The sequence below is a fragment of the Rhinolophus ferrumequinum genome, chromosome 5, assembly GCF_004115265.2.
Source record: "Rhinolophus ferrumequinum isolate MPI-CBG mRhiFer1 chromosome 5, mRhiFer1_v1.p, whole genome shotgun sequence".
NCBI classification, from domain to species: domain Eukaryota; kingdom Metazoa; phylum Chordata; class Mammalia; order Chiroptera; family Rhinolophidae; genus Rhinolophus; species Rhinolophus ferrumequinum.
In genome coordinates this window covers 86,933,730-86,958,818 of record NC_046288.1, presented here as the reverse complement: position 1 = coordinate 86,958,818, position 25,089 = coordinate 86,933,730, and the positions used below count along the sequence as shown (strand labels likewise).

General features: G+C 40.6%; 1 protein-coding gene across 1 annotated transcript in view; it reads right to left on the bottom strand.

Moving 5' to 3' along the window:
• POLN (DNA polymerase nu) overlaps positions 1 to 25,089 on the bottom strand; it is a 126,925-nt gene that overhangs the window by 46,121 nt on the left and 55,715 nt on the right. The window contains exons 14-16 of the mRNA XM_033105641.1: positions 22,721 to 22,777; positions 21,785 to 21,838; positions 21,129 to 21,194 (exon numbers count right to left, since the gene is read on the bottom strand). Coding sequence (XP_032961532.1) covers positions 21,129 to 21,194; positions 21,785 to 21,838; positions 22,721 to 22,777 — 177 coding nt within the window. The remainder of the gene's footprint in view (positions 1 to 21,128; positions 21,195 to 21,784; positions 21,839 to 22,720; positions 22,778 to 25,089) is intronic.

The following is a 25,089-nucleotide window of genomic DNA, read 5'->3' as shown; positions in this document are numbered from 1 at the left end:
ATGGTTGTCTAGGTAGAAGACCCTATGGAAACTACAAAAAGCTTCCTAGGAATAATAAATGAGTTGACCAAGGTACCAAGATATAAAGTTAATACACAAAAATAAATTCTATGTCTACATATTACCAATGAAACACTGGACATCGAAATTAAATAAGCAATGTCATTTATAATAGCACCCCAAAATAGAGGATGCCCAAAAAATGTATATACATTTTAAGAAAGGAAACAACTATTAAAATTGTGATATTCAATATATACTGACAACAGAAGATGAATACAAGTCACATTTGACTTCTGAAATTACAAGAGGTGCTCAAAGTGGTTACCATCAGCATCCAGACACTTGTGATTACGATGAACTACTGCTTGAGCAACGTTGATCAAAGGGTCCACTTGTATATATTTTTTTGGCACCACTGTATTTAGGTATAAATCTGTATGAAAACTACAAAATCCTGATGAAAGAAATCAACAAAACCCTAAATAAATGAAAAGATATACCATATTCATGGATTAGAATACTCAAAATTAATGTGCCAATGACTCCCAAATTCAACAATCAAAATCCCAATCAAAATCCCAATAGAATTTTTCATAGCTATCAACAAGATGATTCTATAATTCATGGGTCATAGATCTAAATGTGAAACTCCAAAACTTTTAGAAGAAAACTTAAGAGAAAACCTTTGTGAGCTCGGGTTAGACAACAAGTTCTTAGATATACACCAAAAGCATAATCCATAAATAAAACAAGTCAAACAACCCATGATGGAACACTTGGAACAATCCATAAAAAAAAAAAATTTTGGTTCCACCAAACTTTTAAAAACCTTTGGTTTGTTAAGGGAATGAAAAGCAGGCCTCATACTAGGAGAAATTTCTTGCAAATCACATTGGAGTCAAAATATATAAAGAAGTCTCAAAATATTCAGCAATGAGAGGTCCTTCCAGAAAGGTGGGCTGAGGAGCTCACTCTGATGTCAGTATCACCCTGACCCCAAAGCCAGACATCGATATAACATCCATAAATACAGATGCAAAAAAGTCCTAAACAAAGTATTAGCAAACTGAAGTCTAGCAACATATAAAAAGGACTATATACCATGACCAAGTGGGATTTATCTCAGGAAGGCAAAGTTGGTTTAAAATCCAAAAACAATTCACGTAGCAGTAAGATTAGAATGAATGAACAAAGACAAGTCATCATTGCAACAGAATGTTAAGAGCACTCAACAAAATCCAACACTCATTCTTATTAAAATATCTCAGCCAACTAGGAACAGAAGAGCACTTCCTCAGCCTAATAGGGCATCTACAAAACGGACTCACTGGGCGTAAGGAACTCAGTGCCTACAGCTGTACAAAACAGGACGTGTTCTGTCCCCAGCATGCCATGTCAGAGATCAGACTGCAGCTAAGGACCCAGCTCAGAGCTCTGGGTGAGCACTGCGTGTACTGGGGTGCCGGTCCCCCTGCAAACACCACTGCCCTCCCACGGCACAGAAATGCATGCTCTGCGTCCGTCAGGATCCCTTTTCTCAGCTCCCAGCAGTGCCTGGAGAGAGAAAGCGCTCGTCATGAAAAGTGGGCACACTCCTCGCACTTGTTTTCATGGTGAACTTTGTGTGTTTAAAAAAAAGTGAGAGAGCTGATCTAGAAAAACTCAGTGTTAACAGCCTTTATTTCCCATTCACCAAAAGGCAGAGTTCCAAGGTGACGTTTGAAGTTTGGCATTTGTGCAAAATGCCAGCAGTTGTAGGTGACAATGCTGAGCAGGGAACCGTCTGACCGTGAGGCCGTCCTCCCGCTGCCTTCCTCCCCCTGCATCGCCTGGGCCTGGCACTGTCGTCAGTCCAGTGACTGTCACCTTCGGTTTGGCCAAAGTTCCTAAACGGAAGATGCAACACAGGGGAGGTGGTGGAAAGACAGTGACAGACGGCAGCCCTGTCTTCCCTGGTGTGTCCTTGGAACCTCTGGAATGACAGTGAATAGCAGTGACCCGCAAAACAAGGGTCACAGCTGGCCCCCCTTCATCCTGGTCTGCATGTGATGACAGCAGCAGCATCTCTGGAGGCCACATGAGGCACCCTTGATAGGCTGTCGGGAACCGATGAACACAGGCCCCCGAGGGCAGGGCCACGCCTGTGGCATCACCCCCGTCCTCAGCACCTATGACCCTCCCTAGCACACAGGAGCAAGCAACAAATATTAACTGAATGAATGAAATGAAACAGAAGTAATTTTCACAATAACCCAGCAGAGAGGCATTATTTTTATCATTCCAGAGAAAATTGAGTTTTCCAGACGTGACATAACTTGCTAGAGCCACACTGCTAGGAACTGGGCTGGGATTTGAACACAGGTCTGCCTAAAACCAGGGCTCTGCTGCCTCTGGAGTTTGGTCAGTGCCAGGTGTTTCCTGAGATCATTTTTCTTAAGAATACAAGGCAAACAAAACCAGTAAAAACCATGGCAGCGAGGACAGCTTGTAGAGACAACAGAGTAAGGGCCCTTGGACATCCCCAAGATGTTGTCACCGCAGCACTGGACCTGATCTGAGCCCCCAGGGCAGTGCGGCCTGAGCCTGAGTGGTGCTGGGCGTCCTGTGAGTGGCTCAGGTGGCCTTGGCGAGTCAATCTCGCCGGGAATGCTCCTTCCCCTACACCCCTGGCCTGTTCCTCCACCTCCTCAGCTTCCCTTCCGTCATCACCTCCTCCATCCGTCCCTCTCTGACGCCCCTGTGCCTCTGGTCTTTCCCCCACTCTGTGTTTTCCACACTTTATCATCTTCCACATCATGGCTTATTTAGTGTGTTTGTTGTCTGTCTAATGCCCTCCAGTACCTCCAACTCCACAGGGGCAGAGGTTTTGATCCATTCAGCATGAGCACCTTGAACAGCCTGGCACACAGAAGTACTCAGTAAATGTCTGTGAATGAATGAATGAGGAGCGGCAGGAAGTGGGGCTGGAGAGGGAGGAGGGGGTCAGACACCAGGAGCCCGGGGGCAGGTGAGGAATCCAGACTTCACCCTGAGAGTGCTGGGGACAAATGGAAACTAAGAAGGGCTAGAGCACTGGGTTGGCACCTGAGGAAGGGCTTCGCCTGCGGCTGGACAGGGCTGGTGGTCCGCAGGGAGAGTGGACCCCTGGAGGGGCGGCGGAGGGCCAAGGTGAGTGGCTGAGACTGGCAGCAGAGCAACGCCCAGGAGGCAGGGCCCACGGGACCTGGTGACCAGCTAGACACACTAGTTCCTGCCTGAGTGACCAGGGCACAGAGGTAGGTGTGGTATAAGCTGGCAAAATCACTGGGACTTCTTTTTTTGAAAGGCCTGAAGGAAAGCTGAATGAAGAGAGATTTGAGGGTCGTGACATGGCAGTGGGAGCTGAAGCTGCTGGTGAAGGAGGAGCATGTGCAGTGGTTCAGAGGAGGGAGGTGGAGCACATCAGGCTGCACAGCAAGAAGAGGGTGCTGGGAAGGGTGACCAGCTGCCCAGAGTGGCTGGCCCACCCGAGAGGACAGGGGTACCGGCAGGAGGAAGGGCAGAGGAGCAGGGTGACTGGGTGGGCAGAGCAAGGGGCCAGGCCACCAGGGAGCGTGAGCCTCTGCCCGGCAGGGTGGGCACGGCGTGGGCCCGAGGGGCGTGGGGGCAGTGTGACTCCAGAGAACAGGCTCGTCTCCCTCCCCACTCTTTGGCCCTGGTGTCCATTTGCTTGTCATGATTCCCTGCTAAGTCCAAACTGATTCCCTGCAAGTCACAACTGGCGCTGCAAAAGATGAAATGTAATAAAATGAAAAACACAGCACGCAATGGTACATGCTCGTAGTGTACTCTGATTGAGCATGTGCCAATAAAAAGGAGATGCACTAGAAGGAAAGTACTAAAAGCTCCACTCCCACTGTGGAGTGGTCCATGGAGAATGAGGGGATGGCTCGCTTTACTCGAGACAGAACTAGGGAAATATTAAATCACTAAAAGTATAGAGATTGAAAAAAAAATCATTTGGGTTTCAAATAAAGGTACAGATTTAGCAATAATTATATGATTTATGAAAATCTTCTAATAATATTTTGATAGATATTTAAATAATACTATATGGGAAGACATTCATCAGCAAAGCAGAAAAATCACAACCCACAATGTAAAGACAATGTAAAGACCTTGACTGGAATGATTTTGAATTAGCTACTGTGACATTTACGCAGGCACTGCTGGAAACAGGGCTGAAACAAAGTATCAGGGAAGCAAGTCTGGAAACAGGGCTGAAACAAAGTATCAGGGAAGCACAGCTGGAAACAGGGCTGAAACAAAGTATCAGGGAAGCAGAGGCCTCTCGCTTCATGGGAGGTGCAGTCTGAGCCCCAAGACAAACGTCCTAAGAAGCTTTACCCAACAGCAATGAACGGCTGGACAATGAAAGGCAGAACACTTCCTGTTAGAACTAAAAGATAGATCATAAATAACTGTTACCTTTTCATTGCATTCAAAGGGATACTGGTTAAATTAAACTTCTCTCATGTAGTAGGTTTCACATTTGTAACCCTTATTCTGCTGACAACAGGAAGAAGCCATGACCCTGCCACTCGCGGAGGATGCTGGCTGTTCAGAGCCATGCAGCACTGCCTTTTCCGTTTTCTTTAAGATTTTCATTAAGAGCCCCCATCTTTAAGCTGTGATTAGAACCCCTCTTCCGGCCACAACGACTAGTTCAAGGACGACGGCCTGTGGCTATTGCAGACAGATGCTCACTGATGCTCGCTGAGGGCGGCTGTAGAAGACGCTTTCTCCTACTTGCCTAGAAGCTACAAGTTCACCCCCACTGGAGAGGAACTAAGGAGGTATCCCCACGATACTAAGGAACTAAGTATCCATCAAGGAACTAAGGAGGTCCATCAAGACCTGCTGGGATGCTGAGGAAGAGCGGCTAAGAAATGGGGGGGGAGGGACAGAAGATAGGCCGGCAAGTATAACTTAGGCTGCCAGATCAAACCTCACACACAGCCTCCAAATAATTAATATTTACATAATATATAAAACACTGGAGGCAATTCCTTTACCAAATGAATACAAGTTGTAAGAACTTATGCTGTATATTATTCCCTAGTATTTCCCCTCCGTAATATATTAACTATATTTAATACTCGACAACTAAGAATTGAGTCCCTAATTTTATTCATTCCTTCAAGAACATTTAGTGACTACCTGTCGTCTGGAGGAAATATTGAAACAACTCAAAGAGCCTAAGGAAAAGGAAGGCAATCACGAGAGCAAGGGAACCGGTTATATGGCTAGAACAGGATATGGCAGGTTAAGGAGCAGATACTCTGGGAACGCACACTACAATGAATCTCACAAATTAAGATCGTGTGAGAAGGACAAACAAATGGAGGGCTCAGAACCTAAACAGGCCCTGGCATTTATCAAAATCCATACATGACGGAGGAATTACAAAATATTGTAAGTTATCATGTATAATAACAAGTTACAACAACCAGCCATCCAAATGGAAAAATCATCAAATCTCACCTATATAAAGAGCAAATTCCAGGGGATTACAGACCCAATGTAAAAAGGAAAACTCTAAAACTATTAAAAGAGAACTAGAATATCTTTATGATCTCCATGTAAGGAAAGATTCCTTGAATGAGACAAAAAAAAAAGCATAAAGACTACAAATTTGATGATATTAAAATAGAAAACATTTGTAACTCAGAGACATAAAATAAAACATGAAAAAAAAAACTCCCAAAATCAAACACAGACTGGGAGAAGATATTTATATAAGTGAACAAAAGGCTAGTATCCTAATATATAAAGAAACTTTACAAATTAAGAAGAAAAAGACAAACCACTAAATTGAAAATGGGCAAAGGAGATAAATAGGCCTGTCACTGAAGAAACCCAAGTGACCAATTGTGGGGACAGAGCCCCAGAGAGCAGTTTCCAGCTCTCGGCCTCAAGTGGGGAGGTGCTGGCTCGGGTAGTGAATGACCATCAACTGTGATTGGTTGGCCATCAGCTGTAACCGGTTAGCCAATTGGCTACTGATGTAACTGTGCGGCTGCGTTGATTGGTTGGTTGGTTGGCAGGCAGAGAAGTGAATGGCGGACTGCGGACCCTGTGGCTACTACTGCGTGTGTCTCCCCCGGCCGCCAGAGAGAATATAGTGGTGTGACTCCCCTACCTATGGCTCCGTGGGTGTTCCTTTTTGGCCTCACTGTGTCCTGCGTTCTTATGTGGGGAGCGGGACCAGACACCCCGCAGCTGCCCCGCAGGACACCAATAAAAATGAAAATACACTTACCCTCATTAGTAATTAAAGAAATGCAAATTAAACTGCAATAAGACACGAATTCAGCTCACCAGACTGCCAGGACGTAAGTCGGGAAATACGGAGAGCGGGGGCATTTGTGGAGCTGTGAGCGCCATGTGCTACAGGTGAGTGTGAGCTGCCCCGCACCCGCGGACACACGTGGAGCCTCAGGAAAACTGGGCAATGCTACACAGCTTCTCACATGCTCAAGAATATTCATCGCAGCACTACTGTTTTCTTCTTGCAGCACTGTTTCCAATAGTGGAAAACTGGAAAATATCTAGTATATTTATACAAGGAAATACACAGGAGCCAAGATAAATGAGCCACTCCTGTCAATGTGGATAAATCTCAAAAACACAATGTCGCATGAAAACAGAAAGCTGCGTAAGGATAAGTACATATGATACCATTTATATAATGTTTAAAATTAGTATAAAAATCTCACCTGTTATTTAAGGAAATAGATGAAAAAGGGATGATACACTATAAAGTTGGGAGAGAAAGGGGAAGCGATTTGAGGACACACTTGGGAAAGGATGAATCGGGCTCTAAATGTATGCAGTGATGTTTAAGCTTTTAGGCAGATGATGGACACGCGGACGCTCATTACGTTGGGTCTGTCCGTATCTTATTCACAGAAAAGGGTCCTCTCACTGAGCTCTGGGAGTGGGAGGATGGGTGGGGGCGTCAAATAAGACTTCCTGATGGACATGTCCCCTGAGTTGATTTTGGAGAACTAACTAGGCAAAGAGGCCTAGTTAGGAAGATGTTTTCCTAACTGGAGGAAGATGTTTTCGGGGACCTCAGGGGACAGAAAAGGTATCTAAACAGATGTAAGCAGAACAATGGCTTGAAGGGAAGGGAAAGCATGAAGGGTCAATGAATCACAGATTATATCAAACCATTAACCATCATATGACAAAATCTTAGTTTGGCTCCAACTCAGTTACATACCAAAGAGCTATTATAGTACAAGCATGCTAACAAAATATTGCACATATAGTTAGAACAATAAAGAAAACTAAAGGGGAAAAGACACTCACAAAGCAAAAATTCAGCTAAAGAATGCCTGGATTTTAACATTTCCAATCAATACATTTAAAAATTGTGACATTAAAAAGTGTTTTTAAAAACACCAACCTAGAAGTAGAAAGACTTAGGATACTAAAGAATTCATGAAAATACAACGTGAAAGTTCGGATACCTTGAATTACAAAATGTTGATGAATTCTGAGCCAGTATCACGAGTGGCATTGCAGTGAAATGAGGACATTGACAAAAACTGGCCTTGTCATTGTAGAAACATTAGAAGGAACATCTAAAGCCACACCTGATAAGCAAGTATTAGATGATGAGGAAAGGGTAAGAATGTGGCCTCTGGCAAGTGCAATGAGAACGGGGTCCTCAGGCCTCTGTAAAAGCACGAGCATCCTAACAGGGACATATAAAACAAGGGGTGACAGGCAAGAACCCTACAGTATCTAAATCAGGGAAAAGGAGAAGACATCACGACTAGGGTGAAAAACGTGACAGTCCGGCTTGGGAAAGAGGCGTGGCCCACACTGTCACCATGCGGTCATCTTGATGATGATCCCAAATCAGATGACTTTGAGACACTGGAAGACGACTCAAGAGCGCATCACACATCTAGTTCTTCATTCAATAAATACTCAGCACCTACTATGTTCCAGGTACAGAGCCAGGCCTGGGGATATGCCTGTGAAGCAGGCAGAAAGGGTCCCTGTTCTCATGGAATTGACAGTCCACTGAGGCAAAGAGAGGCTAAAATACACTGTAATAAGCACCATGATAGGGACAGTGCAGGGAATATCTAGGAGGTCACTAGAACACAGTTCTGATAAATCAAATATTAATTCATGAACTGTTCAATACTAACAGAACATAAAGAATGCAGGGTTTCAGTTGGAGTAAAAACTATCAGATGAGAGCCTCTACTTCCCCTTGGGATGTATACAGTTGAAAAGCAAGTACTCCCATCCAAATATTGAGGAAAAGACAGATAACCCATACAATTACCCCTTTCTTAAGTCCAGCAGAGAACTGAGCAGAGCATGCACGTGAGGAAACCACCAAAGGCAGGGGAAACCCATCCAAAGCGATTAGAAAATAGTGCAGGACACTCATATAGCGCCAGGAATAGTTCCTGTTCCCACCAGTCATTCCTGGAAAACTCGTAATTCATGGGACCACAGGTAGAATACTCATGAAGGTCTTTCCTCAGGAGTGGGGAATGATTAGCTAGCCTTATATGAAGCACTTCTACAGACCTGCCTCACACATGATAAAAGCAAGACCAGAAAGCAATGAACTGTTTCCCAAATAACTTAACTCATCCCAGAACAAAGCTCAGGAATATTTACAGGAATGCAAAAAGGTCCACACCCAAAACAATTTAAAATCTACAATGTTTAGAATCCAAACAAAGATTACCAGGTACAAAAAATAAGGAAAATAGACTCGTAATGAGGATAACCATCTATTGAAACTAACCTATAATGGACAGAGATGTTGAAATTACAGACAAGGACATTAAAACAAAAAACAGTATAAACTGCATCCAAAATAATGAAAAAATTAAGTAGAGGCATGGATGGCATAAAAAAAGATCCAAACTGAATTTCTAGAAATAAAAAGCTATAATGTTTAATATGAAAAATATACTCAGTGGGATTAATATCAGATTTGACATGACAAGAGAAAAGATTAGTGAACTACAGGACACTGTAATAGAAACTATTCAAATTGAAACAAACAAAAAAAAAGTCCAAGGAAAAGAAGAAAAATGAGTTTCAGTGAGCTACGGGATAAATTCAATTGACCTAACATATGCAATTATAAGTGCAGTTCCCAAGGGAGAGGAGAGAGAAGGAGGAACATAACAAATACGTGAATAAAAATTGCCAATAATTTTCCAAATTTGACAAAAAAATTATAAACCCACAGATCTAAAAAAACATGAAAAGAATTACACCAAGGCACATCATAATCAAATTTCTCAAAACCGGTGATTATAAGAAAAATCTAATAACAGCCAGAATAAAAGACACATTACATGTAGAGAAACAGAGATAATGATGACAGTAGATTTCTTGTCAGAAACAATGAGAAGGGAGTAAAGTAACATCTTCAAAGTGCTGAAAGAAAAAACTTTCAACCGAGAATTTTATGCCTCACAAAAATAACTTTCAAGAACAAAGGTGAAATAATTTTCAGACATACAACAGACCCACTCTACAAGAAATGTTAAAGGGTGTCCTTTAGGCAGAAGGAAAATGATGCTAAGTAGAAATCTGGATATACACAAGGAAATGGTAACTGCATGGGTAAATATTCAGGACTTTTAGTATTTAAACCTATTTAAAAGAGCATGGTCTATTTAATCAAAAATATATTGTGGAATTTATAACTTAAAATATATATTAATAATAGCATAAAGGCCAGGAGAAGAGAAATGGAATTATACTGTTGTAAGGTTCTTATACCATATGTGGAATGATATAACATTGCTTGAAGATAGGCTGCAATAAATTAAAGGTGTATACTGTAAACTCTAACCACTAAAATAATGAAACATAGAGTTATAGCTACTATATAAGAAAGGTAAAAGAGAATCATTAAAAACTCAATGATTCCAAAAAAAGGGAGAAACAGAAGAAAAGGCGACCAAAGAACAATTGGGATAACAATTAGAAAACAAATAGCAAGATAATTGACTTCAATCTTATCCTATGAATAATAACATTAAGTGTAAATGGACTAAATAGCCCAATTAAAAGGCAGATACTGTCAAAATAGAGAAAAACCAAGACCAATTATATGCTTCCTACAGTAAATGTACTTTATAGATGAAGAGACAAATAGTTTAAGAGTAAAAGAATGAAAAATGCCATGCTAACACTAGTCAAAAGAAAACACAATGGTTATTTTAACATTAATATTAGATAATATTTTGATTAGTTTTATTATTTATAAAATTTTAAATGTATTTTATTATTTTAAACTAATATTTTATATTAGACAAAATAGATTTCAGAGCAAATAATATTACCAGGGATTTAAAAAGGTTGTTTCCTAGAAATAAAAGGGTAAATTCCTCAGGAGGACACAACAAACCCTACCAACCAAATCGCTATCAACAGTATCAAACAAATTGATTAACTGGTATTTATAGAACATTCCACCCTACAATAACAGCACATTCTTTCAAGTGCACATGGAACAGTTACCAAAATAGACCATTTTATGGGCCATAAAGCAAGTCTGAATAAATTTACAAGGATTCAAATCATGCAAAGTATATCCTTTGACCACAGTGAAATAAAATCAGAAATCAGTACTAGAAAGATATTTGGAAACTAAATAAACTTCTAAATAACCCATGGGTCAAAGAAGACATAGAAAGTGTTACTAGAAAGTTTTTTGAACTGAATGAAAATGAAAATACAACATATCAGAATTTACTGAGTTCCAGAAAGCAGGGGCAAATTTATAGCAGTAAATGCCTATATCAGGAAGGAAAAAATGTTTCAAATCAATAAACTCAGTTTCTACCTTAAGAAACTAGAAAAGGGAGAGCAAATTAAACCCAAAGTAAGCAGAAGAAAGAGAATAATAAACATCAAAGCATAAATCAATGAAATAAAGAACAAAATAATAGATAAAATCAATGAAACCAAAACCAGATCGTGGGGAAAAAAGTGAGAAGACACAAATTACCCATGTTAGGAATGAGAGAGGTGACATCACCACAGTATTAGAAAGAATAAGGGAATGCTATGAACTTTATGCCAATAAATTAATAATTTAGATGAAATGTACAAATTTTTTGAAAGACAAAGTATCAAGCTTCACTCAAGAAGAAACAGATAACCTGAATAGCCCTATGTCTATTAAAAAAGTTTAATTTGTAGTTAACTACCTTCCCACAAAGAAACCTCCAAGCTCAGATGGCTTTACTAGTGAATTCTATTAATCAAGGAGGAAATAAAAATAATTCTATACAAATTCTTCCAGAAACTTGAAGAAGGGGGAATACTTTCAATTCCTTGTTTGAGTTTAGTACTATCCTGATACCAAGACCAAACAAAGACATTACAATAAAAGAAAACTACTAACCAATATCCATCATTAAAATAGATGCAAAGATTCTAAACAAAGTTTTAGCAAATTTAATCCAACTATGTATATACAGAGGGTGCCAAAAAAATGTATACACATTTTAAGAAAGGAAAAAACTGTATTAAAATTGTAGTACAATGAATAACGCTACCATTCATTTGATTAACACCATTCTTTTGAGTGAACGTCATACTATACCATTGCTACCATAATTCAGCTTTGAAAAGTAATACATAGATAACATCTCTTAAAATGTGTACATTTTTTGGCACCTCTGGTATATATAGAGGATACTACATCAAGACCAAATGGGCTTTATTCTAAGAATGCAGAGTTGGTTTAACATTTGAAAAAATCTATCAGTGTAATCCACCAGACTAACCAATTTAAAAAGAAAAACCATATGATCATCTCAATAGATACAACACAGAATTTGACAAAATCCAATATCCAGATAAAAAAACCTCAGTAAACTGCTATTTAAGGGAACTCCCTCAACCTGGTTAAAGGTACTTACATAAAATCTACTACTAACAGCATTTTACCAATGAAATTGAGTGCTTTTCCTAAGACCTGGAACAAGATGACATGTTTGCTCTCACCACTTCTATTCAACATTGTACAGAGAGCTCTGGTCAGTACAACCCAGCAAGAAAAAGAAATAAAAGGAATCCGTGTTGGAAAGGAAGAAATAAACTTTATTCACATATAACATGGTCATCTATATAGAAAACCAGATGGAATCTGCAAAAAGAATTACTAGAACTAAGGTTGCAGGATGCAAAATCAAAATACAAAAATCAATTGTATATCTATATAGTAGCAATGAACAGCTGGGAATTGAAACAACACAATTTACAATAGTATCAAAAATATGAAATATTTAAGATAAATCTGACAAAGTATTCAAAAAGACCTCTACTCTGAAAACTACAAAAGCTTGCTCAGAAAAATTAAATGAGGCCCAAATAAATGAAGAGCTATACCCTTTTTAAGAGATGGAAGACTAAATATTGTTGAGATGTCAATCTCCCTAAATCAGGTTCTAGATTCAATGTAATCCCAACGCAAAACTCAACAGACTTTTTTGAAGACACTGACAAGCTGATTATAAAATTCACATGGAAACACCAAGGACCCAGAATAACCAAGTTAATTTTTTAAAAAGAACAGTGTTAGAGGCGTTAAACACTCCTGGTCAAAGTAAAATAAATAAGTCCTAGAGATGTAATGAAAGGAATGGTGGCTACAGTTAATAATATTGTTTGTATATTTGAAAGTTGTTAAGAGTAGACCTTAAAAGATCTTATCATAAACGAACAAAACAAATTGTAACTATGTGTGATGATGGATGTTAACTAGACTTACTCCAGTGATCATTTTGCAATATATGCATATATCAAATTATTATGTTGTACACCTGAAACTAATATATGTTATATGTTAATTATATCTCAATAAAAACACACTTTTTGTAGCATGGAAGCACCACACAAACATCACTACTACAAGCGTTTACAATCACCTCTGTGAATGCATCACAGAAGAGCTATCACATCCACTCCCTGAAAATACACTCTTTTCAAAGCATCATGCTTGTACAACTCATTTTTATAATCATCCTTGTTATTTGTATATTTAAACACTTATCTAAATGCATCACAGATTGACTAACACATCCCTTCATTTGAAAAAAAAAAAGAACAATGCTGGAGGAGTTACACACCCCAATTTAAAAACTTACCAGAAACCTACAATAATCAAGACATGATATTACAGACATTTAGATCAACTGGACAGACTGAGAGGACAGAAGTAAACCCTTGCACTTATGGTGCATTCCTTTTTTGACAAAGGTGCTGAGGCAATTAAATGTGGAGAAAGGATGTTCTTTTCAACAAATGGTACTGGGGTGGGGGGTTGGCCGAATGGCTCAGCTGGTTAGAGTGGGAACTCTGAACAGCTGGGTTGCCGGTTCGATTCCCACATGGGCCAGTGAGCTGCGCCCTCCACAACTAGACTGAAGACAACGAGCTGCCAGTAGGGCGGCCGGATGGCTCAGTTTTTTAGAACGTGAGCTCTGAACAACAAGGTTGCGGGTTCAATTCCCGCATGGGATGGTGGGCTGCGCCCCCTGCAACTAAAGATTGAAAACGGCGACTGAACTTGGAGCTGAGCTGCACCCTCCACAACTAGATTGAAGGACAACAACTTGGAGCTGATGGGCCCTGGAGAAACACATTGTTCCTCAATATTCCCCAATAAAATCTTTAAAAAAAAAACACACACAAAAAAAATGGTATTCAGACAACTGGATATCCACTTACAATAAGATGAATTTAGACATTTGCTTCACACCATATACAAAAATCAATTCAAAATGGATCATAACTCTAAATGTAAAGCCAGAAACTATAAAACTCCTAGAAGAAAACAGGATAAAATCTTTGTGATCTTAGTTTAAGCAAAGATTTCTGAGACGTAACACCAAAAGCACGGTCCATATACATGTAAGAACACACTGATGAATCAGAATTTGTCAAAATTTAAAACTTCTTCAAAAGATGGTGTCAAAAGAATGAAAAGACATACCACAGACTGGAAGAAAATATTGGCAAAGTATCTATCTGAGAAAGGACTTGTACCTAGAAAATATAGAGAACTGTCCAAATCCAGAAGACGAACAATCCCTAAAAAAGTTCAGATTTGACTAGATGCTTCACTGCACAAGAAAAATGGAGGGCAGGCAAGCACATGGCAAGATGCTCAACATTAGGCAATAAAAACCCTATCTATGAGAATGGCTAAAATTAAAGACTGGCCACCAGTGCTGGTGGGGATGTGGAGGGAGTGGAACTCACACACTGCCGATGGGGATGGCAAATGTTGCAGCCGCTTTGGGAAACAGTTTGGCGGTTTCTCAAGAAGTGAAACATACACCTACCATTGACCCGGCTGTCCTACTCTGGTATTTACCCAGAGAACCGAAACTATATGTCCACAGAGGACTGTGCATAATAATGACCCCCACTGGACACGATCCCCAAACTGGAAATGACCTAAATGTCGATCAACAGGCGAGTTGATAAACAAATTGTGTTACGTAGATTCAACAGAGTACTATTCAGCAATAAAAAGGAACGAACTACTGAAATACAGAACAACATGGCTGAATCTCAAAATAATGCTGAGTAAAAGAAACCAGACCCAAAAGACTCCATACTGTAAAATTCCACTTATATAATATAAATTTCCAGAAAATGCAAACTAATCTGTAGTGACAAAAAAGCAAGTCAGTGGTTGCCTGAGGACATGGTGAAGATTGGGGTGGGGGAGAGAGAGATTACAAAGGGGCACAAGGATACTTTTGGGGTGATGGATAGTTCACTATGTTGAGTGTGGTGATGGTTTCATGGTCATATACATATATCAAAACTTATTAAATTGCTTGTAATATGTATGTCAATTACACCTCAGTAAAGCTGTTAAAACTTTAAGTAGAGTTTCCTAATCCTGGTAAGATACTGTGAGCATGGTCTACTGAATGCTGCTGTAAAAATGGGACAGAATACATAGGGCAGCAATTTGAAGTCCTTATAAATGAATAGCAGCAGGCAGACTGAAGAAGCAGTTCAGTCATTTCTTTACCTTGGTCCTCTTGCCACGTGGTCCCAGATAAAGGGCCAGTGGCATGAAGTGTGCAGCAGACTAGGAATACTGAAGCCTCAGATTTCTGGCTAGAAGAGCAAAAAAACAGAGTGGCAAAGAACCAGAAATTAACTATGGATACGACAGAGAAGGAGGGGCTTGGAGAGACGGTGTCGCAGAGCTGTTTGTAATCCACTGGGTGCAGCTTGAAGCTGCACACGTGTAGATAGCGCCCTAAATGGCACACGAGCTTTGAGAACTGAACAGAGACCACGGCTCCATTCCCAGACTGCCCACTGGGTGGCCATCATTTGGGAATATCTGCATGAGCCTCAAAAGGCTTTGAAAACTGCACATTGGAACCACCGCTCACAGAGGCAGGTCACAACTTGCAGCCCGAACTAACCAGGCTGAATGCCTACTGAAACAAAAATACAAACATTTTAATGGGATTCCTAAACAAGACCCAGACTATCATAACCCAATATTCAAAATGTCTACGATACAGCCCAAGATTACTGGACACATGAAGAAGCAGAAAATCACAAATCACATGGCGAAAGACAATCAAAAGACACCAAAGACAAGATGATACAGATACTGGCATTATTTGATAAAGACTGTAAAACACTTATAAAAATACTCCAATGTACTTATCACATCTATTACTGAGACTGGAGTTTAATCAATTGAATCAACTATTCCCCCTCAGTTATTAAATAAACCATAACCCGTTATGCCTTCATTAAAATGTCAAAATATGGGAAAGATGCAAGCCAACCCAAGACAAAAACATTTTACATTTTTCTATTATTAGAAATAACCACAAAGCAGAACACAAAAGTGGGTGGTAAGAGATTCAGCAGTCAACTGGTAACAATAACTTTCTCTTGGCACATGTGTGTGGGAAACTGGCTTTCTGGAAATGTTATAATCTGGTTTTTAAAAATAGTAATCAGATGCATTTTGTGTGCTTTAAACAACAAAATGTAATTCAAGCTCTAGCCATCTTATGGCACCATCATGTAACCTACGTAGTATCTACGGACAGCTGGATTCAAGTTTTACATGTGAAAAAGATGAAGGCACAGAAGTTCTATGAGAAAACAGAGGTGACTCTAACTACTAATCTTGGAGCCGAGGAAGGACAACCTAAGAGGGCACTAAGGCAGAAACAATAAGGGACTTCAGCAGAGGGAAGTCACCACAGGTACCAGGACGGGCCCCTTGACAGGGCAGTGCCAAGAGCTGACAGCCCATCTCTAAGCACAGCTATTCAAAGCAAAAATGTAAAATGCTTTGACCTAGTAATTCCATACCCGAGCATCTCTCCACAAAACACAAGCACCAACAGACATACAGGACGCACAGGTGAGGCTCAGTGCAGAGCTGCTGGGAGAGGGCAAGGCCTGGGCTGAAGCCTGTGCCAGCCGGAGGAGTCATGACTGGAGGGCTGGCAGGGGACACAGACAACAGTGGAACGGGACTCTGTCAGGTGACCTGCACAGCTCCCACGAGTGGCTGCTGACAGAAAAAAAGCAAGAAGCCAAAAAATAAGATTCTAATTCTGGAAAATAACTAACGACAAAGTCATTCCATGTCTATGCATATATGTATAGATACATATTGGTCTGTAGAAGATTTTAGTATAAGTCTGGAGGAAACATGCATGCTACCATAGGCTGCCATGGGCACTGGGATTGAGGGTAGGGGCTGATACCTGGTGCCGTGAGGGAGTGTCTACAATAAAAACAGCACGTGATGTCATCTCACTCACATAAACATGTATGCTTGCGTGTGTATAAGGAGATAAAATAGAGGATGGTCACCAAAATGTTAACGATGGTTATCGCAGGGCTGTGGAGTTTGAGGTGACTTTTACTTTGTTTTTTTGTATTTTCATCTATTTGAATTCTTTAGAATTATCATATATTATTTTTATAATAAAAAAGCCATTTTAAGTGTGGCAAACAGAATTTATATTTAAAAAACTAAAGGGCAAAAGAAAAGTGGAGAAAAATAATTCTACATTTTACAAAGGGTTAATCTTTATTATATGGGAGCTTTTCTCTACCTATAGGAAAAAATGAAATCCTCTAGAGACATGGGCAAATGACTTGAACAGACAATTCACAGAAGAATAACTGTCTTATATAATCAAACTCAATTTTTAAAGGAATAGAAATTTAAAAATCAAGCCAGGGAATAGTAACCAAAGGGAGACTCCTTTAATTGGCAAGGATGGAGGGGACCAAGCATTTCAGGCATTGTTTGGTTGGGAATGTAAAATACTGTTTTTGGAGGAAAATTTAGTGATGTAAAGCTTTAAAACTACACAGATACTTTGACTCAGAAACCCCATCTCTAGGAATTTCTGCTATGGAAATACATCATCAGGAAAAAGTACCCCAAACACAGCATCTCCGTGTGAAACAATGAAAACTGGCAACATCAGGTACAGCACAAAGCAGCTGTTAAAACGATGATGCAGACTGTCTGTTAATGGGGGTGTCCAATGCACCCATTATGTTTGCATCTCCTCTTTCCACAAAGATTTTTCCACAAAGATTCCACAAAGATTATTTCCATCTGAAATAACCAAAAAATAAAGAAGTAAAACTAGAGCATCACTGAAAACCTGGGAGAGTGCTACCCACACACCAGAGATATTAGAAATTTCTGGAAGAGAAGAAAGCAGAACAAGAGATTAATCTGGAAACAGAAAAGAAAATAGGACCTTAGGACCCCTGCGGGGAAAAGCAAGGACCTCCATCAGAAGTGAGTTTTCCCATAGAATTCCCAGGTGAGAAGCAGCTTCAACCAAGAGAAAGGGTTCTGTGAGCGCAGGAGGTGGAGAAATGAACCCGAGGGCTGCGAAGTGTTCGTACCAGTACTAGTACTAGGCCCTGGATAAAGACCGCAGAAGAGCTCCTGAAGCAGGATATCCCAAATAAGACCCTCCCAGCACGGATTCGAGGCCCAACAGACAGCTGCTGAGTCAAGAGGCCTGCGAAGGGCATCCTACACGGAAAAGCCACAGCTCTGGCGCAGCCAGCGCAGGTCTGCCCAGTCCCCGCGCCTCTCTCCCGGGTGCAGTCACCCCTTCTGCCCGTGTACCGCAGGTACACAGTACACGTGAAGGCCCAGGTGAAGCGGCAGGATGCAGTCAGGACCACGAACAGAGAGGGGAAAAGACAGATTACAAAGGGAAGGGAAAGAGGACAGGTTTTTCATTCTATAAACTTCCATATTACCTGAATTTCTTTACCATGAACACACTTTCACATGTACATGTTATATAGTGCACATTTAAATAATTCATATATTTAATTCATATACTTAAATAATTAAAATATTTCTATCTAAATTAGATTCAGATCAATATTGATGTATAGTATCAAGACATCTTAAAATTAAAGAGCATAAAATAAAAATTTAATTTTTGTAGAAAACTAGTATTTTATACATACAAGTGCTTAGCAAAAAGTCTGGAAAGATAGACACCAAAATTTTAACCACAGTTAATTCTGCATGGTGGAATAACAGATGACTTTTATTAGGTGTTTTTTTTTTCTTTTTACATTTCTTTTCCATTCTTAAGGAACTCCAGTAATGAGAAATTAGTAATGAGTCATCTTTAATTCAAAAATACAAAGTTATTTAAAAAGTTAATTGCTTTAACAATATTTAGATTCAATGTAATCCCTTTCAAAATACCAATGGCATTTTTCACAGAACTAGAACAAATAATCCTAAAATTTATATGGAACCACAAAAAACCCCGAATAACCAAAGCAATCCTGAGAAATAAGAACAAAGTGGGAGGTATCATACTACCTGATATCAAATCATACTACAATCTATAGCAATCAAAACAGCATGATATTGACATAAAAACAGACACATGGATTAATGGAACAGAATAGAGAGCCCAGAAATAAAGCCACACTAATATGGTCATTTAATCTATGACAAAGGAAGCAAGAATTTACATAGGGGTAAAGACAGTCTATTCAATAAATGGTGCTGGGAAAGGCGGACAGACACATGCAAAAAAATGAAACTAGACTACCTTCTTACACCATATACAAGAATAAATTCAAAATGGATTAAAGACTTAAATCTAAGATCCAAAACCATAAAACTCCTAGAAGAAAATATAGGAAATAAACTCTCAGATGTTATCCTTAGTAATATTTTTACTGATATATCCCCTCAGGCAAGGGAAACCAAAGAAAAAATAAACAAATGGGACTACCTCAAACTAAAAGTTTTTTCACAGAAAAGGAAACCATCAACAAAACAAAAAGACATCCTACTGAATTAGAGCAGATATTTGCTAATGATACATCTGATAAAGGGTTAACATCCAAAATTTATAACTCATACAACACAACACCAAAAAAGCAAACAGTCCAATTAACAAATAGGCAGAGGATCTGAATAGACATTTCTCCAACGAAGACACACACAGATGGCCAATAGACATATGGAAAGATGCTCAACATCACTAATCATCAGAGAAATGCAAATAAAAGCCACAGTGAGTTACTATCTCACTCTGGGCAGAATGGTCATCAATAATAAATCAACAACAATAAGCATTGGTGAGGGCGTGGAGAAAAGGGAACCCTCGTGCTCTGTTGGTGGGATTTGTAAATTGCTGCAGCCACTATGGAAAACAGTATGGAAATTCCTCAGAAAATTAGAAATAGAACTACCTTATGACCCAGCAATTCTACTCCTGGGTATTTATCCAAAGAAATCCAAAACACTAATTTGAAAAAATACATGCACCTCTATATTTACTTCAGTGCTATTTACAATAGTCAAGATATGAAAACAACCAAAATGCCCATCAATAAACAATGGAATAATGAAATTGTGGTACATTTATACAATGGGATATTACTCTGCCATAAAAAAGAATGAAATCTTACCATTTACAACATGGATGAACCTAGAGGATATTATGCTAAGTGAAATAAGTTAGATTGAGAAAGACAAAAACTACATGATCTCACTTTATGTGGAATCTAAAGAGCAGAATAAATGAGCAAACAAAACAGAAATAGACTCATATATACAGAGAACAAACTGATGGTTGTCTGATGGGAAGAGGGCCGGGGGATGGGTGAGGAAGGTGAAGGGATTAGAAAGCACAAATTGTTAGTCACAAAATAGTCATGGGGATGTAAAATACAGTATGGGGAATATAATCAATAATGTTGTAAAGACTACGTAGGGTGTCAGATGGGTACTGGACTTATTGGGGGGATCACTTTATAGATTGTGTAAATGCCTAACCACTGCCCTGTACACCTGAAACTAATATAAAATAATACTGAATGTCAACTATAATATGAGTGTATATGGTCATAGGATGTAAAGCACAGCATAGGGAATACGGTCAATGGTACTGTAACAGCTATGTATGGTATCAGAGTGGGAGTAGACTAGACTTGGGGGGTATGGTATCATTTTGTGAGGGGTGTAAATGTCTAATCAGGTTGTTTTGTACACCTGAAACTAATAATAAAAGTCAATTGCTTTAAGTGCTATTAAAGCTGCATCCCAAGTGCAAGGGCATTGATAGCTTTTTTCATCAGCGGTGGTCTTGAACAATAACAAGATGGAGGTGGTCACCAGAGCATCAGATATTTCAGTACATTTCTGAGAGCCAGAAGTCACCTGTCCAGCACAAATCTGAAAATGAAGAAGGGCACGGGAACCGGGTGTGCCCTTTTGCCCTTAGCACAAGAGTACAAGACTCTCTGGATGGGGAGAACCCCTGACTAACTCGACAGTTCGTGACAGTTCAGCCATGTGTCTTGTTCCCCCACTATGTTCCCAAAACATAGTAGGGGCTAACTAAATATTAGCTGAATGAATGAACAGGAAAGGCCAGACTCTGTCGGCATGGGGTCCCCTCTTAGAACCGGGAAGCACACAGGCAAACACACATCTAGGCAGAACTTCCACCCCGAGGCCGGAAACGGGTGTTTAAGGAGGAGCATTCACATACCGGACGCTGGGCTGAAAGTCTTCCGGTCACCGTTCCAGTCTGATTCCAGGTGGAGGAAATGCAGCCCTGCATCCGTTCAAGAGAAGCAGCTGAAGCTCTGGTGGTGGTATGAAGTCAGGACCTGCCAGACCCTAGTTCTCTTCACCCACAGGCCCAAAACTCCCGACGTCCGTGGGTGTTAGAACAGACGTGTGATGGGGAGGGGGGCGCAGATCTCCCCTAAAGCCACCACACTGCATGGGATGTGTGGGTCTTTGTGCCACTTTAAAATCCTGTGTGTGGGGACAGGGGTCGGATGGGGGCTCAGCATGGACTCGAGGCGGGCTGTGCCTCCAAGACAGGGGCTGTGGGGCCTCAGACAAGTCACAGGGCCTGACTGCAGGCTCCTCCCGTAGGAAGTGAACAAGCTCTCCCTCAAGAGACTGCAGCAAAAAGACACAGTGATGATGTGTGAGCACGAGGTCAGAGCTGCCTCAGACGCCAGGTCCTGAGGTAAAAGGGCGCCTTCTATAAAGAGGCCTGAGTAAGAGCAAAATCCTGGTTCGTAGTTTCAAGAATATTAGATTATTTCATCATTAACTAAAATGTAAAGGACTCCTGCATCTATCTGAACTCATGGGTGAACCGTACTCCAAACACTTTTTAGCTTCCGTTACCTTTTTCATGCAAGCGAGTAGTCCGTCTACAAAGGTCGACTTGATCTTGTGAACCTAAATCACAAAGACAAAAGTAGTCATTTTCTTTGTTATAAGTTATTTAAATAGGAACAAGCATCAAAGCCATGCTTCATAGAGAGCTGGGCATGTACCACTGATGTCACCTCAGATGACTCCAGGAGGCCCTGAAGGCGCCTCATGTGGTACCCAGAATTAAATAACAATGACCCACAGAGAAAAGTGTCACCCTACCCCTTTTTAAATGAATTTTTTATTCTGGAATAATCCTTTTACAGAAAAGTTGCAAAGAGCAGTGGAGTGCTCTGGATACTCGTCCCCCAGTGTCACCTGTGGGGCCCCCTTTAGTCCTCTTTCAATCCTTCTGTTACTTCAAGGAACAAGGTCAGTGGCTATCATTATGCTCTCTAACAGCTGCCCAGCCCAGCAAAGGCAGCAGGACTCAGGTTCAGGAAATAAGAGGCCGATGGTATGTGCAACAGGAGAAAATGCACACGACAGAGAGAATGTAAGTAGCTAAGGAGGGGAAAGCGGACGTGCCAGTCCATCAGCAGCTGTTAACACAAGGTGGTAAAGCACAGCGGCGGAGCAATTTCACCAGGGGAAAGGGAGGGGGCTCTTAAGAGGGGCTTCTGAACTTGGTATGGAGGACGCCTACGTCACACTGAAGTCACACCAGGCACTTCCTTCAGAATTTTCATTAGTCCTCTTCCGCTGATGACGCGGAGCAGGGCTGATGCAGACGTGAGCAAAATCACGTCGGGTAGAAACAAGCAGGGCTAACACAAGGTCAGTGTGAACCGACTGTGGTCCTTTGGAACCAGGTCAGGGCTGCTGCAGTGATTATGGATTTCCATTAACAGCTCAGGTGCCATATGCTCCCCCTTCATCCCCAACTTACGAAAACAATGAGCTTACCTGCCTATATTCCAACATTATCTTGGGTAATGGATGAAGGTCCTTCAGAGCGTTTAACTAAAAAATGAGAATAAATATCACCAATATAATTCCTTCATTTCACTTTAACATTTCAAACACTGATTTTCATCTGGAGAAAGTCCTAATGAGAAAATGGTTTACCTTGAACATATTTTCCAAAACGCAGGTTCGTAATAAACTCAGTTTATCGAGTGTCTTAAGCTTCATGCCTTACAAAATCCTTGTTGTCCTCATGGGAGCTGGAAGCACTTCACATGAGCTTAGAAATAAGATTCCCCTGGAGGTTTAGATTAGTGAAATCTAAGTCCAGGGAGTATAAAATGCCAGGTGGGAGAGTAAACAGGGAAAAGCCTAAAACATGTAACTCGATAGTTTAGAAACACCCAACACTTGAATCACAACTATCTGGGCACAAAGTCAGGGGGGAAACACTGGGGCATGATGTGAGATTTTAAAATTGACTTCAAAGAGTCAAAACATGCAGCAAAGTACAAGATCATAAGAACACCGGTTTATTAAATTATCACAAAATGAACACACTTGGGTACTTCGCCCAGATGGAACATTCGAGGCTCCCACCAGGCCCCTGCCCCTCCCCCAGAGGTAACCACCATCTTGGCCCCCACCGTGGAGGCCCCTTTTAGCAGTTTGTGAACTTCGCATCAGTTGGACAGAGCAGTTCCTCCTCGTGTGGCTTCTTTTGTTCAACATTATGGTTTTAAGTTTCATCCACGTTGTGTGAAACTGTTTCATTTACTTGGATGCTGCATTCAGTTGTTTGAACGCAGGCCAATTATTTATCCATCCACCATCGATGGCAATGTGGGTTGCTTCCCCAGGAGGGCTATTCTGGGGCGTGCTGCTGTGACCGTCCTGGCACATAGATTCTGGTTAACGTATGTCCACACTAGTGAATACGGACACACAGAGGACGGAGATTGCTGGGTCACCGGCAGCATGGATACCAGCCAGTGCCGTGGAGTGTGCCATGTCCCTGCGAGCAGCACCTGGCAGGAAGCCCAGTTGCTCCACACCTCAGATAACGCACACCATTTTAGGCCTTCATGTAGCCGTTCTGGTAAACGGATGTGATGCCTCACTGTACTTTCAACATATATTTGCCCAGTGACTGGTAAAGTTGGACAGAATTCAAATATTTGTTACTAATTGTATATCTTCCTACATTAACCTCCTGTTCATGTCTTTTGCCCATTTAAAAAACTGTCTTTTTCTTCTTGATTTGCAGGAATTCCTTAGTCTGGACAGGGTTTTCTTGAGTCAGTTATATTTACTGCAAATATCTTCTACCCATCTGTGGCTTGTTTTTTACTTGTTTAAATGGTGTCTTTTCATAAACAGATTCTTAATTTTATTGTTGTCCAATTTATCAATATCTTTCTTTATGGTTGATGCATTTTGCGTCCTAAGAAAGTTTCCCACCTCAAGGTCGTGAAGATATTCTCTTATGGTATTTTCTACAATCTCTATTGTTTTGCCTTTTATATGTAGAGATACATTTCACTTGGAATTTATTTCTGTAAATGGTGTGAAGTAGGGGTCGTGCTGGCCCCTTGTCATTCACGTAACCAGCTCACTCACTCGTGACTTTGCAGTGCTAGCCCACTCAGAGGTCATGAGTTTCATACACACATATGGGGGCTGCTTGTAGATTTGCTCTCCTGGTGTCTTGGTCTGTTTGTTAATCCTTGAACCGACACTACATTGAGCTGGTTAATTAATTCGCAGTAATTTCTATTGCTTTATGACTACTCTTGCGATGCAGTAGACTAAGACCTCCAATAGAGCTTTATTTCCCCAAATTCTCTCGGTTCTTCTTAGTTTTTTGCATTTCCATATAAATTAAGGAATCAGCTTGCCAATTTCTACAAAAAGCTCCTGCTAGTGTTCTAATTAGGATCATTTTGAATCTATAAATCAACTTGGAGGAGAACTGATGACATAATTTTAATGTAATATTACGAACCACAGAATTGTATCACTCTGTTTGAATAAAGCCTGAGGCACAGAGTTCTGGCCAGCTATATAAACAAACAGGAGAGGCAACACTGGTGTCCTCAGAGCAGGCACTGCCCAGGGAGTGGGGATGGAGTGGGGGGAATCCTGACTCATACAACCAGCGTAGCTGTTTTTCTTAGAAAAAGCTATTCCTAGGGGGAAGAAAGTGCATGAAAATACTGAGCCAAGAAAACTGCTTAAGATAACTAACCCTCCTTATCCTGATACCTTACTCACAAAATAACTTCTGACCACAGTCTCCCTGTCTATCTCGAATGGAGCTGCCTGAGAACACTTGAAAAGAATTAAGTGTTTGATCTCAGAAAAGCTCT